The sequence below is a fragment of the Aythya ferina genome (genome assembly GCF_964211825.1).
Source record: "Aythya ferina genome assembly, chromosome: 3".
NCBI classification, from domain to species: Eukaryota; Metazoa; Chordata; class Aves; order Anseriformes; family Anatidae; genus Aythya; species Aythya ferina.
In genome coordinates, this window is record NC_140298.1 from 42,068,449 (window position 1) to 42,084,447 (window position 15,999).

The 15,999-nt window shown below is 34.5% G+C and overlaps 1 protein-coding gene across 5 annotated transcripts in view; it reads left to right on the forward strand.

Annotated features, from left to right (window-relative positions):
- Window positions 1-15,341, forward strand: part of SIPA1L2 (signal induced proliferation associated 1 like 2) — a 140,606-nt gene extending 125,265 nt beyond the window's left edge. For 2 of the 5 annotated variants that reach the window (XM_084512550.1, XM_084512551.1), the window contains exons 19-23: window positions 1,618-1,749; window positions 8,703-8,756; window positions 9,702-9,825; window positions 12,497-12,578; window positions 13,443-15,341. In XM_084512550.1, coding sequence (XP_084368676.1) covers window positions 1,618-1,749; window positions 8,703-8,756; window positions 9,702-9,825; window positions 12,497-12,578; window positions 13,443-13,589 — 539 coding nt within the window. In that variant the 3' untranslated portion in view covers window positions 13,590-15,341. The remainder of the gene's footprint in view (window positions 1-1,617; window positions 1,750-8,702; window positions 8,757-9,701; window positions 9,826-12,496; window positions 12,579-13,442) is intronic. The other 3 variants (XM_084512552.1, XM_084512553.1, XM_084512554.1) reach the window with 2 other exon arrangements.
- Window positions 15,342-15,999: the final 658 nt, after the last annotated feature.

Consider the following 15,999-nt stretch of genomic DNA (forward strand, 5'->3'; position numbering starts at 1 on the left):
ACATTTATCCATTGCATTTTCCATTTCATATAACATCCACTTTGGCATGCTAAGAATGGGTATTGAGAAGTACATTTCTGTAGAGGTTTGTCAAATCATTTCCAATTATAATGTAACAATACTTCAATGTAAGTTGTAGAACAAGATAAATTCCACTGTAAATAGGATTTCTACCTTGTACACATTATTTATTTGCAGGACTCCTAATGTTTTTGATAGAGGATTGCAAATCTTCACTTCTGTGTTCCTGATTTAAAAACAAACCACTCTCCATACACAGTTGTTGGTTTTTTGCAAAGAATATGATAAACTCTAATCATTGCTCTGTGCAATAGAACATTCTATAATAGGTTACTGCTTTGGGATTTTTAGGTCAAAAATATTTAATTCAAATAGACTTTGGTGTTTTTTATCATTGGTATCAGGACAATGACAACATGCCACTTTATTACACTATAATGTATCTTCCACTTGAGTGTTTGTTTGCATGCATTTTTCCCTTCATTGATTTTTGTGTGTGGTATTGTACTGGCAAAAAACATTGCTAGTAAATACTATAGTCTTAATCAGTAGTAAAGAAATGGAAGGAAGAAACAAATCCTGTACTTACAAAATATTCAAGAAAAATGCTGTTTTGACCTCCTTATTTAATACAAGTAGACACATCATAAAAGCAAAAATTTTTTGGTTTTGACTATAGGTAATATTTAATAAAAGGATGATATTTGCATCACTAGCTTTATGGTTAAGATGAACTTTAGTTTAAAATAATCTATTGGGTTTTATGCAATTTTAAGAACATCCATATGCTTATTCAGCAATACTCATTTTAATGTTTACATTGATCAAAGTGAAGATTGCTATAGAAAGATATGGAAATGTTAAACTAAAGATTATAAAAATTATCATCTCTACTATGATGTATGCTAATGGTATCTTTCTAAAAAGATGGCGTAACTGAAAGCTGTGTTTGAACTAACTTCATAGATCGTGTATTAACTTAAATGTATACACTACGTACAGTATACAACATGTTACAGCTTGCTCTGAAGCTTAGAGATCAGCATGCAAGTCTTGCATTCTAAGATACACAAAATATTAAGTTAATAGGGTAGTATTTTCAATGTGAAAGTGAGTTTTGGATATAGGCTAGAACTTAGAAATGCATGTAAAGAAAAGTAGCTAATATATTTGAAATTACTTCTGGAAATATAATATTAAAGTTTCAGAATACAACTCTGCATATAAATATCTCATGTTGGTTCAGAGCCTTCTCTAAAATATGACCACATCTAGCTACTTTTCTGCTCAGTGTTCAGGTTTAGTATGGTATTCTTTAATATGGATGCTGCCTAGTCACACAGCATTCACATCAAAATGCAAAGAACTCATCAAATGCGAAGCGTCACAAAAAACTGTAGAAACCCTCCCCATCTTATTCTGCTTGAGTTTAACAGTAGTTTCACCCATACTGAATATTGAACAGGAAACGATAAAAAGAAAAGTGAAGATGAGCACTCATTGCTTATACATTCTTTTTACAGTTCTTTATAATAGCTTCAAAATTAACTGTACGTCATTATTATAGGAAGACTAATTATTGTGTTTATTGTTTAGATGAATTCTGGTTCTCAGATGGGTCCTTATCTGATAAAGCCAAATTCAATGATCCTGGCCTGATGCCCCTGCCAGACACTGCCACAGGGCTAGACTGGTCCCACCTGGTAGATGCTGCACGAGCGTTTGAAGGTAACAGGAAAAGCTGAATAAAGATCACTGTTCACTACGCAAACTTTCTTTTTTATTATTTTTTAAGAAAAAAAAAAAAAAAAACACAACATAATATATATATTGCATAGCCACATTTTGAAATACAAATATCCAATGTTTTCCTCTGAAGCCCTTTTGTTCTTTTGGATGTATTACTTCTCAGCACTGTAGATTGTCACTGAAAAATTTGGGGGTGTTCATGATACTCTCAGTATCTATCCTAGATATAATTCAGTGACTTAGGGGCCAAAGTCGTCTCTGCAGTCAGTTGAAAAAATCAGATGCTTCGAATGAGAGATTCAAAGCACAGAAGTTAGATACTTAAAAAGAGACTGGGAGTAACAACTTATCTGGGTTTATTGTGTTGTCTCTATAAACTTTGTATGTGCAGTCCAAATGATGTTGCTGTCCTTCTCAGTTTTCACAATAAGCCCTTGTAAAACAGCAAAAATATATGCTGTACCTTCCAGTAGCAGAATTTGAGGTGCAGGATATAAACCAGGTCTGCACTATTTAATTATAAGACCAGTTTAACTAAGTAAAAACCTCTCTGGCAGCTAGACCTACATGTAATGTATAAACACAGATAAGTAGTTGCTTGTTTGAAACTATCTATGAAGTTGTGTGTTTGTGTTGTTTCATTTCTGAGGAGTGTTTTGGTTAGGTCATGGGTCTGTCCTAAAGTCTGCAACATTTGTTATCTGCTATTACTCTCACTAGTGAATATATGAGAAGTCAGAGGTATCTGAATAAGGATGAAATTACTGCAATCATCATATATAATATAAGGTACAGGTCTCAACTTTATGAGAACAGGTTATTAAGTTAGTGATGAGGTGTTCTGTTTTTTCATCTAAAAGGTAACCATGGTAATAATATTTCTGGTACTGATTCCTTCCCTGAGTCTGAAGTGATTAAATTTCAATTTGATCAAAAGCTCTTGAGGAGTACTTACTATACTAATGTAAATGTCATTATTAAAATTTTAAAAAACAAAACAAACAACAAAAAACAGACCAACAGTGATGATTAGCAATCAAAAGTACTGTATTGTTTCTTAATGTGATTAATTTTATCTGTATTCATTACTGCTCAGTACTACGTACATATGTTTGTTGTAGCTGGCAGGAAGCTGTACTGTAAGACTGAAAGTCTAACAAGTGGTGCCATGCATTTGTATGTTTGATTTCTCAGGCAACATCCTGGCACTTGTCATTGATATCTTAACAACTGAAAATAGATTTGGATAAGTAAACGACAAATTTTATAACTTTGTACATGAAGAATATTTTTAAATGCTAACAGTAATTGAGTTCAGCTATCTAAAAGGTCATTCTGTATCAATTATGCTCCTCTATATTTAGATTTAATTGAAAACTTTGATTTTCATTGCTTTTAGCATTTAATATTCTGAAAATATTGTCATTTAGGTAAGAGTTATGTGAGTGTTCATTTAAGAGAGAACAGTAAAACAACATAGCTATCCACAGTGCTTTTTTATAGGGAGGTGGGGATATTGTTGGGTTTTAGTTGCAAACATCTTTTTTATATACATATTTTAAATATACAACTGTATGTAGATAAAGCTGAAGAAATGATGGTCTGAGTTGCAAGATGGAAACTTTTTATTGCTTTTTTCTTTAAATTTTTAGAAGAACCTGAGCAGTAAATAATAGTTTTGTATGAAGAAACATAATTCTTTTCTGTTTAGAACTCTGCAGTAGAGACACCCACGTGTATGTTAGATGATTTTTAAAATGCTTTGACTAGATTCATAGTACTGCAACCTAGGAGTAGAATTTTTAAGCCCTTGCTCAACTTTCTCTATCTGATGTCTTGCAATTTGAAAGTCATTTAGAAAAGAATAACTGATAGGGATATCATTAAAAATTCACTGGGAGGGAGTGGGTTGGATATGAATTGGCAGATCCTTTTCCCTTATGTATTTTAATGGTGATAAATGAGGAGTTGCCTCAACTTAGTATATAAAAATAGCTTGGAACTACTGTTCTGCATTCTGTCAATGTGAAAAATAGAGAGTAGATGATTCTAAAAATCATAAACCGATTAATATAAAATTATTTTGATAAATGGGATCACATTTTATATAAGACAGTTTCAAAAAAAAATACAGTAAAAAGGATCAAAAATGGGTAGCATTTGTTTTTAATGTTAAAACTAATCTCTAGTTTGGCTTCATCAAGCTGATATTTAAGTCATATTCTTTTCTAGAACATAGACTTCAGTTTAGTTTTTTCTTTGTACAAGGTCTTTTATTAATATTATTTCATTAGTATTACCAAACTGATTCCAAGGTCAAAGTTTTTTTCCCTTCGATTTCTGTACACTGTATATTGATAAACTGCACATTTTGATCAGTTCAAAATCCACATGGGTCTTGCAATCCTTCATTTGTCTGTCTTTAAATGCTGTTATATTCTTGTTAATAGCGTAGATAGCCTTTCGAGCTGTTTGTTGGAGTTAGTTGAATGAAGAATAAAATACAGTAGCAACATTTTTGCTACCATCAACTGTGCTCAGAATTTATTCATGGATGTAATGAGAAAGGGCTCTCATTTTAGCTTAACTCTCTTACCCCCCTCCCCCACCTGAACAGCTGAGGAGTTTGTTCATTAATTAGTATTATAATTAATATTAGCCTTTATCCTACTGACATCTTCATCTTATGAAGAACAGCAGTTTCTAAACTGTGTTCTGCAAGGCTGGAGTAAGTATTTGAGGGACAGTGTATGAGGCAGTCATAACTGTTTTTAATTGACAGAGTGATGATAATGCTTTTTTTTTTTACTTTGTGAGGATTTCATTTTTAATGCTTTGCTTGGCAAGAACTTTTGTGGGAAGCAGAATACTTCCTTTAAGCTCTTCTTGAAAATCCACTGTTGTGTGGACAGGTCTCCAAAGTGCAATGAAGAGTTGTGCAGTGGTTAACTCCCCAAGCTCCAGAAGCTGCATCTGTAAGAGGTTTTGGTTGAGCTGTTTCTGCTGAGGGTCAATATCTATAAGCTAGAGTTCAGTGCAACATTATTGTAAGTGTTTGCACTGCCTTCCATTGCAGGGCATAGATTTGATTCTGGTATTTATCCAGAGATGATTTTCAGAATTCCTGCGGTCAGTTGCAAGGGGTATCCTTCAATTTCTTTCATACATGGATAGGCTACTTCCATTCCTGTATTTTATTTTGGTAGTAGCTGCAGAGAGTCAGGGGAGCAGTTGACATGCTGGAAGTTCATTGTGGTAATATCTTTGTATCTATCCCTCAAGCAAACCAAAAAAAATAGAACTGTGACTGTGCATCAGAAGAGAAAAAATAGGGTTTAGGGAGGGCAATTGAAGTGAGAATAGGAGAAAGAAACAGAAATAAAGCAACTTTTTGAACTGAGTAAAGATAAAGTTATGGGGATTTACAGAATAAATTTGAAAGATGAATAAGAAAAACAATCTCAGAAAAGAATAAAGAAAAAGGAGAGAATATGTTGTTTGTTTTGTTTTCCAATTCTGTTTTTGTATTATCCTTCAGGTAGATCCACAAGTTAGAAAAGAAGGACAGGTTTTCATTGTGTTGCTGATGGCTAATTTTGGCCTAATGATGCTTGCTGATGGCTAATTTGGGATCTTTTAAAGAACTTGTGGAACAAAAAGTGAAATCTTCCTAGATGTCTACTTCTGTTAATGTCGTTATAGAAAAGGGTTGACCCAAACATAAAAATTATTATGATGAATAGATCTTTTTACTATTTTTGTTACTTTAAGCTGGTTGTATTCTGCTTTACAAAGAATAGTGTTTTTTAAATCATATTAGGGGAATTAACAACCTAAGAAAGTCCCTCTGATATCTCTAATTTAGTTCATTGAAATAGGTGGTTTCACTTTCTGATTATTTTCCAGGTTATTTTTATGAGCATCTGCTAGCCACGCCAATCAGAGTGTAATGTTTCTTAATGCCAGTTTATCTTTGCAGAAACATCTGTGCTACTATAATTAATATTATTTTAATATTTCCATTTTAAAATCTTTATAGCTTAATGTGAGTAATGCTACACAGAACATAACGAGAAAGAAGTGAAGCATTCAACAAGAGAGAATTATTTTAATAATGATTATATTTTAAATTGTTAGATAAATAAAATACTCATTTAACGTTTGGTAATTTCTAATGCATGCTTGTGTAGCTCTGTTTTGCTTCCATGCATATGTCAATGTATGTGGGTAACCTTAGCTTTAATAGTGAAAGGGATGCTTCATGCACTATACTTATTTCAGCCTTTTGTGCTTTGCAGTACATGAAGATGCCTGGAGTTCTTTTCTGGCCTTTGTTAGTGGGCTGAAACCATGAAAATCTAGACTGAAATTCTGAGTGGCTACAGCTGTACAATTCTATTACCTGAAAGTCAGTTGCAGCTGTTGCCTCATCTTTAGTCTTGCTAAATCAATACTTGCTTAAGCTTTTGTACAAACACCAGTACATTTTGTGGAATGATAGAATCACAGAATGGTTTGGGTTGGAAGGGACTGTAAGGATTACCCAGTTCCAACCCCCTGCCATGGGCAGGGACACCTCCCACCAGGCCAGGTTGCCCAAAGCCCCATCCAGCCTGGCCTTGAACATTTCCAGGGATGGGGCATCCACAGCTTCTCTGGGCTGCCTGTTTCAGGTCCTCACCAGCCCCTGAATGAAGAGATTCCTGCTAACATTTAAACTAAATCTCCCCTCCTTCAGTTTAAAGACAGAAAGACTTGTCCTATCACTATACTCCCTGATAGATTATTTCTCCATCTTTCCTGTAGGCCCCCTTTAGTTACTGGAAGGCTGCTGATACAAGGTCTCCACCAGAGCCTTCTCTTCTCCAGGCTGAACAGCCTCAACTCTCTCAGCCTCATTTTGAGACTATTTTAGAACCATTTTATCAAATGTTTTTTTATGCATGGGTCCTTTGTGTGGTTTGGTAAGAATGTCCCAGATGAAATTAGAGCTCTGAGATTTTAGCATACACATACCACTTGAATAGGAGGTGTCCTCATAATTTGGAGGAAGCAGAACTTATATCTACAGTATCATAGTCGGAAATACACCTGATTATTCTATCAAAAAATTAACTGTCAGCAAAAAGTAGCTTTTGATTTCATTTTTGTGGATAGAGTCAAGCCAATCCTGTTAAGAACATATGAAAATGGAATCAGTTGGAAGATTTTGCTCTTTGAAGCACAAGTTCGATTTTGACCACAGTTCAGCTTTAAAAGCGTTTCTGATTTAAATAGTGAACTTCTGAAACTATTGCTAAGCATGAATACTTGTGTGGAGATCAGTGAGATGATAGTTATTAAAAATAAAAATATCTTTAAAAGTACTTGAACAGTATTCAAAGGCAAAATATTTGTTACTCAAGGATCTTGTTGATGTACGAGTTGTTGCAAAAGTTTTGGTCACAAACTTGTTCAGAGAATGATTTTGACGCTAACCAGGCTTTTGAAAATTAATTAGCTGTTCTTTGAAGAGCAACACAGGAATTTACAGAGTATGCTGTATGTTTGGGGACTTCTGTTTTCTAATGGCCATGTAGTGACTTGTTCCTCACCTAAAGAATGTAATATGGTTTCAGGTTTTATAAAGATATCAATTTTTGAAAAATATATTATGTAAATTAAAAAGTTTTAATAATTAATTTCCTATTCTAAGAGTTACTATTTTTAATGACCTACAATTGAAATTCTTTATGGAATATACAAAGAAGAAAAAGTCAATCTACACGTTATGTTTCATTGCACCCATGTTTTTGTATTTTGTTGTATATTGAAGTAATATAAAGATATTTTTAAATAATGGGTTTTAAACTTTCCTCATACGGTTTCATTAACAGCTGCATGCATCTATTTTTACACCTGCTTTTATCCATCAGGAGAAAGATATTTTCCTGAGTAAACTGCCAAAATGTATTCTCAGCTGACAAAATACGCCAGACAAGTGGCCATTCTCTTCAATTAGGCTTACTCCACAGTGGAAGGAAAATGCATGCTTTTATGTTACAGTAGAATTGCCTGTGAGATGCAATGTCACATATCACGTTAGTTGTGCCCATAGAAAAAATAGCAACATAACATTTGTTGCTGACTTTTTCTTCTATCAAGAGATAATGAAAATGTGGAGACTATAGAAGTGAAATTGATTATTTGACATGTACTTCAAACTTACGACCCATGCTGTTGTCAGGCTGATAGCTTTCAAAGCCTTGTTTCTAGCCTACATACTTTGTTCAAGTTGGGAACTTAGTTTATCTATACTAATTAAATCTATACCCCTTAAGGTGTTTCAAATTGATCGTGTTTAAAATTATATTCTTACTTTATTGTCAACACATGAAAAAGTTGTGTTCATATTTGCCAAATCCTAGTCAGAAAAAAAGATAAAATTGGAGGAAATGATCTGTGGTCTTTAAAATTGGGTAAAAGATTGCATCCAGTTTTTCTTCCTTATATAATAAAATGAACTGTTACTCTTTGCTGTTCCTTTAAAAAAAAACCATTCAGTTAGAAATGCCTTCGAATGGTTTTCTGCTGGCTTCCTTTTTTCATTTAGTACAAGTATTAAAACAAATTTTTCTTCCTAGTTATAATGGTCTGGCCTGTATTTGCTGTTTAGGTGCTTAGGGTTTGGAGGATTGTCTCTTTGTGTGTTATGCCAAATTGTCACGCTTTGTGTCACAATACTGGGTATTATTATTAGAGACACTGGGTGTGCCATCTCATGCTTTATTGTAATGTTGGTGTTGTGTAAAAATGTTTTTGTAAGGCTGGTGGTGAGAGCCAGCATGAGTTGCCCTGGGAGTATTCATCATGTGAACTTTACATAAGGGTCACAGCTACTTTAGTGGAGATGGACTGTCTTGTTTATAGGAACATTCTAAATCTTATTCCAGGTTTTGACTCAGATGAAGAACTTGGGCCGTTCTGTCATCACACGCCGTTTCTAGGTGATGATCTGGGATTGATGACTTTTACCTTTTGTAAACTTTCTTTAATATTTCCTATGTTTGCACGTTTGCATGACAATGCAAGCTTTGGGTCTGTGGGGTGGTAGAGCAAGGGGACAAAGGGCAAGGCAGGCATGTTGTCACCTGAATTTATACAAACCTACAGACATGGATTTTGTTTGACAGAAATAAGTTAAATTGATCTCCACGGAATATGGATGTTTTTATAGAAGACAAATTAAATCCTAATGAATGCATCATTTACTCCCATTCTGTGCAATGATGATCTGCATGGCATAATTCTATTATGTGGTGACTGATGTATTTTGGCAACCACACTGTATATCCATAGGTAATTATTTATATGCTTGTTAGATTACTCTCTAGAAGAATCCAATGTAGGTAATAGTGCGCCTTGGTAATATATATATAACAAAAACTTAAATTGATTAAAAACTAATATGAATTAGTTGCTTTTTAAGTATGCAGATGGCCAATAGGTTCTGCAAATGCTTGAGACTACAGTAAACAGTACAAAATGGTACAAAATGAACAGTGCAGATTTCTGAGGAATCTGAGGGCTTTAAGTCCATGGAAAATGCAAACCTTTTCAATGATTTATTGTCATTGGTTGTGGCCCTGAGTTCTCAAGCTATTTTCTGTGGATTTCATCAAGACCAATTTACTATTCGTATCAGCCTTAACTGGTCCAAACAAATATGAGACAAAAAAATTGCTTTGAGGTTGCCTTTGGATGCAGATGTGGGGAAGCCAACTACTTGGAATATACTTTACATCTGCTGATTATCTTCGAAGCTGTGATGTAGAAACCTACATCCCGTTGTCGAACTGAACCAGGATACTGGCTGTAATACAGCCTTTTATTTTATACATATGTCTTGCTTTAAACATATCCTTATGTTACTTTTTTATCTTTTTTTACAGATCAGAGAGTAGCATCTTTTTGTACCTTGGATGATATGCAGCAAGCTCAGGGCTTGGAAGGACCACAAGAATTACCTTTGGATGAGAGTCCCACAGATGGAAAAGATTTCCTCGAGGCTACTGGGTATGTCAAAATTAAAGCATGTTTCTTGACACAACAATAACAACAACAAAACAACACTGATTTTCTCCTAATGTTGCATGTTATGTGGTGGTCAGAGTTCTTTCTCCCTCTTCGTTCTTGTGGCAGGAAAAATATATGTAGGACAGAGGTTCCCATTACTGTTGGAATATAACACACACTCCCCAGAACAACAAACAAAGCGATGCATGTCCTTTTCCCTAACTTAAATGCTGTCAAAGGGAGGGCATATAGAAGGAAGTGTAAAGACAAAACTGGATGAAATGGATAATTTGGGCAGCCAAAAAGTGAAGAAAAGAGAGGAGAGAGTCAACATGTTAACATAAAGAAAGAAATCAGAAGAGTATAGAAAGCAGAGTTCCACTGCTCTGAAAATGTGCAGGTTTTAAAATTAAATGTACTACTTCATTTAAAAAAAAAAAAAACTTCCCATTTTTCTGTCCTCTGTATAAGGAGAATGGGTAGGAGAGAATCTTGTTCATATCAGTGTTCTGGAATGCTGAAATTATTCTAATGTTACATTTGATATTGATATGTTAGGGATGAATACTACCTTTTCAGAATGTAGTGATACAGTTTATCACATGATCTTCAGCTATAAGAAGTTTAGAATTTGGTTGAAACTGTTCAGAAATTAGCACGTTGTACTTACAAGACCTGAGGAAGAAAATAAGACATTGGATGGAACTGTCTTGGTCCATTTACTGGTTTATGGAAGTTAATAAAACTTTACTCCTATTCAGCTAACAGATACTACCTGTAGGGAATTGACAAGCTTTTTAACATCAAAAATCCACTCAGTGACACTGTCCTGCATAATAGGTGCCATAAATAACTAAAATCCTACCAATTTTGCGGTCCTAATTTAGATAATGAAGCTACTGGACAAAGAGTCCAGTTCGTCTTTGAGTCTCAGTCTACCAAAGCAATCTGTGTGTAATGAATACTACTTTGCTTGTATGAGCAGCAACTTTGTCTTTCCAAAAGTATTTTTGCTATTTATTTGACCATAACAGGAAACTTTCTCTAGAAACTATGTAAATGGCTCCAACTACTTTATTTCAAAAAGCATGATGTCAAATTGTATGCATGTTTCATTGTTATTTGATAGCAGACTGATCATGCTTTGACATTACTTTTGAAAAGTATTGTTTCTTGGAACCAACCTCAGACCAGTTCCATCTAGGAAATTTGTAGTATAGCCAGATAGAGCGCTCTCATGAGAATAGTGCAGAGTGTAGGTTGATGCACCTGAAAGCCAAATTTTTCACTGTATTTCTCCTTTACAATAATAGTTTCTTTTTCTTCATCTGGATAGAACTGATGACAGGAGCTCAGCTCTGTAGTATATAACATCCTTATCTGCAGCAAACATCTCAGACCTTGGAATTTACCTTTTGCAGTTGTTCATGCTCAGGGAAAAAATGCTACTTGCAAATCCATAGTTTTTCATCTACACAGAGAGAAATGAATTAAGAGAACCCGTAAAGGAGGACTGTGGGAAACTTCCCAACTTCTTCATACCCAGTGATCTGGGAGAGGATTAGATTATCATCTTTTTTTTTTTTTTTTTTATCCCTGTCTTCTCTGCTGTGGGGAGTATACTTATTTTAAAAACAGGGGGATTGAGAAGCAGAGTCTGTCAATTAGCACACCTTAAAAGAAAAACATCTTTGATTAGTTTTGCTCTTCAACTGCAGGAGTGGAAGAACAGGAAATGGAGGGAAAAGAAAGCTTTTAGTCTTCTTGCTTGTTAGGCTATCATGTTATAATTTGATTATAATTTACACAAATTAACTTACATGGTTAAATGCATTTATTTCAACGACTTCTAAGTCCACATTTTTCACCAGCCAAGTGATGAATAGGGTTTAAAAGACTTTTAAAAAAGATGTTCCACTTCAAGCATGGGAAAATGTCTGATTTTTGCACTTGCATGAAACAGCTGATTCAGCTCTGTATATAAAGCTACTCTCTCTTCAGCTTCTCTCTTTTAGACAAACTAATTCACGTTACGGCTAATTTCATCTATAACGTATGAGAAACTGTCTCCCACAGTGCTTGTTGTCATACAGGAAACAGAAGCTATTCTCAATATTTTCCTTCACTCATGCATTTGATTAACCTGTGGCAATACTTCATATGTTTTGACCTTTAAGCAAAATATTTGTCTCTGTAAAGCTGTAGGTTTATCTTTTACTGGAAATGACACAACTGCAGACCAGACAAAAGAATTCTAACAGCTCTTTTGGTTTACAATAATTGCTGCTGCAGCTTGCTTCAGATTAGTACAGTCCTTATCTGAAAGCAGCTTGTTAACAAATGTGCTCAGCACACCATTTAGCAGCAAGTTTAACTTGCACTGTGAAGGTATGTGCAAATAATACCTAAAACATTCCTTCTTAATTATTTTAATTTCTTCTAGGTTTGCACGTGAGGTTGTGTCATATTTCAGATATTAAAGAAATAGGTTTATGTTCTGGTAATAGTTTTCCACTGTTGCTATTTTTATCTTTAATTCCCAAACTATTCCTAAACTACTTTGTTTTCTCTGTTATGCCTAAAAGTCTTATTCTGCAAAAGATGGGGGAGAAAATGGAGGAGAAAATTGTTTTTAAGTAACTTGGAGTGAAGGTTCTGGTTTACTTTATAGGGAGCATGCTCCAACTACTCTGACTGGAAAAGTTAACCAGCTGGAAGTGATCCTCCGGCAACTACAAACCGACCTGAGAAAGGTAAGAGATCATTAATGGTATTATTACTTTGTAGTTTTAATAGCTAGATTTTTATGCAGAGTTCATTAAAGGTTTGAAAAAAGTACATCAGTTAAAATAGGTATCATAATGAATGGTAGTTCCTTGTGGTTGATCAGAACACTGAAGTGCAGAAAGTCCTGTGGGAGTGGTTACATAAACAAGTTGCTATAAGGCTGACTTGTTTACAGGTCATTGACTACTCCAGAAGAAATTGTCCTACCTGTAGTCACAACCCAAAATAAATAAGGTACTTTATCTCCATTTTATGTTACCTTGGATTTGAGAAAGGATAGGGATATGCATGCAGGTTCTGTTTCTGAGCAGTTAACGCTCTAGATTTGTCATCCTTGTTGCCTTGTGGTGTCTTGATCATGTAACAGTGAGTTGATTTGTCTCATTTGCTGTCTAATTCCTGAACTGGAAACAGTACCAGGACTGGTAGAAATGAGACTTGCTTTTATTCAGAAAATAGTCATTATAGGGAAGATTTTGAAAGTAGATAATTTTCTTTCTTCCTGGACTCTCACATATTATCTGTAATACTTGAAGTCTTCTCATCCTTTTAGTCCTTGAATTTTTTTGTTAAATCGAATGAATTCCTAGATTGTTTGTATTGAAGTAGCATCTAGTTTTCTTTTTAGATTGCATTAGTTTCAAAACAATATACCCCAGAATGAATGAGGTACTTGGAGCATATTTTGGGAATCAGCTTAGAGTTAGTTGTCAGAACGGATTAGGGAGCTCAATATATAACTTGTATGACTTGAAGAGAAATAATATCAACAAAAATAACTGCTCTATCATGACTACTCACCTTTTGCAATTTGTATCTTTATTAACCAGGAAAAACAGGACAAAGCAGTTCTCCAAGCAGAGGTACAGCATCTGAGACAAGATAACATGAGACTTCAAGAGGAGTCTCAAACAGCAGCTGCTCAACTGAGGAAATTTACAGAATGGTTTTTCAATACGATAGACAAAAAATCCTAATGGCTGGACCCCCTTCGAAAATACTTACTTGTAACAGCTGTAACGTAACAGCTGTATTTTTTTGATTAGCGGGATAATAATTTCACTGTGTTCACAATCCATTTTAGGTGTTTCTGCTACATTCTCTATCCAGCTTTATTCATTTGAAAAAGGGAGAACTGTGGTAATCTGTCTTTAAATTCATATGAAGAAAGCAGAGAATAGCAGATATTTGTTTGTGTGAAGATGAATGTAAAAAAAAAAAATTCTTAGTGTCATTTTAGACATTTTTAGAAGATGCGCTGGCTAGGGCTTGCCTGAAGAGGAATATTTGGGGTTTTAGTTCCTTCATTTCAGGTGCGCTGGTGAAGATGTTAAAGCAATTTACATTAGCTTGGGCTTCGGTATTGTAAGATAAAAAGAATAACCAGACATATACTTTAATGTTTAAAAGGTGCTCTATTTTTTTGTATGTACAGTAGTTTTATTTCCACGGTCCACATTGTCATAGCAATAAGAATGGAGGTATAGTGAATAGTCAAAAAGCTGTGTTTATAAAATGTTAGCACTGATGTGTTTAACACTAGTTTGGATGCAGATACATTAGAGATTATTTATTTGCAGGAACAAATGGTGCCTGAATATAAACAGTGTTCTGATTTTCTAAAGATTCACATGCCTTGTAAATGGCTCACTGGGGTTAGCCCACTCCCAACTTCAGTTACTTTTGTATAGTTGATGTTCAGCTAAACAGTTATATTGCTTAACTATTGAAATCATGTATGGTGTGAGCCAGCCAATCAATTGTACAATGCCAAATTTGTTTATCTTTGTACAGAAGCTTTGATCAAGTGTCTTGTATTTAACACCTTTATTTAAGCTTATTTAACCTTAAATTGTTGATTTTATAAAGTTTGTTTTATCTGCACTATGTTGAGGTCAGTTGGTTGCAAGCTGTAATATTTTTAGCTTGCCAAGACTGTACTGAGGAATTCTAGAAAATTCTAACAATTGGATGCTGCTAGTACACAATTGATTTGTTTGTATGCTTTAACATTTTTAACTGTTTAATTTGAAATGAACATACATCCTGCTTTTTTAATAAATGTTAAAAATCTAAACCTGAAAAATTATTTTATCTTGTATCATCTACAACCATTGTCATTAGCTCAGGTTTCCGTTCAGCTCACCGTCTAGGTTCTCAATCTGGAGACAGTCCAAACCCCCCAAGCAATCAGTCTGTCATTACCAATGAGGAATTGTCACCATTATCAAAGGGGATTTTTTTGATGTGGCCTATACTATAACCGAGGAGATAGCTTCACAGGTCAAGGAGTAAAAAGCTATTTTGACTGTTCACAGGCATTGATTTAGTGACCTATGAGAAAAACTGCTTTACTGCAAAATATGTTCTAAAGAAATATTTTTCAAAAGGTGTCTAGTTTTCATGTATTATTTTACATTAATCACAACAGCAGATAGGTTGCCATCCTCTTTTGTCTGCAATTGAAGATTTGATTGCAGTGTTAGCATGTGAGATGTGAAAGCAGGCTGATGATAGCTTGCACTGCTTTATTCCTCTTTAGCTACAGTTTTGTGTGTAGTATTGAGCTATACATACTAAGTCTACTCCAAAAAAGAAATACAAGTTTACAAAATGAAATGAAGCTAACAAGAACTTTTGAAGTTATCCTGCAATAAGAAAAAAAAAAAGGTTTCAAATCATGGTTGTATTCCAGTTTCCTTTCAGCAGCTAAATGCATTCAGGCAAGCCTACAGAAAATTGTAGAATCGTTACAGTATATATTCAACTGATGCAAATAAAATTCTGTATCCATTGTTTGCATATATTGGCTAAGAAATGGTTCGTAAGTTGAACAAATGTCTATTCCTGCTATAATGATTGTTCTGAATAACTGCTCTTAGGAAAGGTTACATGGGCAGCAAATCAAGGCTTTGGTATGGTTATATTCAAATGAAAAAGCCTTTGTATTTTCATCAAGAACTGACTCTTATCTACTCAACTATATCCATTAAGCTATATTAACTTAGAGTAATTAAACATGGCAGTCATGTGTTACACTAGATTCTGATTTAAACACTTTACAAGAGTCATTAGCAAACCCATCTGGCTGGACACCTTGCCAAAACAGCAGTGCTGAACAACTTCCACAATTTGTCTGTGAACACATTTCTGTGAGGACTGGCCTCTGAGAAGCTGTGCTAACTGAAATGACCTTCAGAATAAGCTTTTTTTCTGAAGGAATGCTATTAGGTTTGTGTAAGAGTTGTTAATCCAATATTCATTTCAGCATTTGTCTCTATCAGTTATTGAAAATAAGTGTTATTAAAATTACCTGTGCAGAAAGGATTGTCAGTAATTCTTTTTCTTCTTTTCTCACCAATTGAGAACTAATGCCTTAGCTGACCA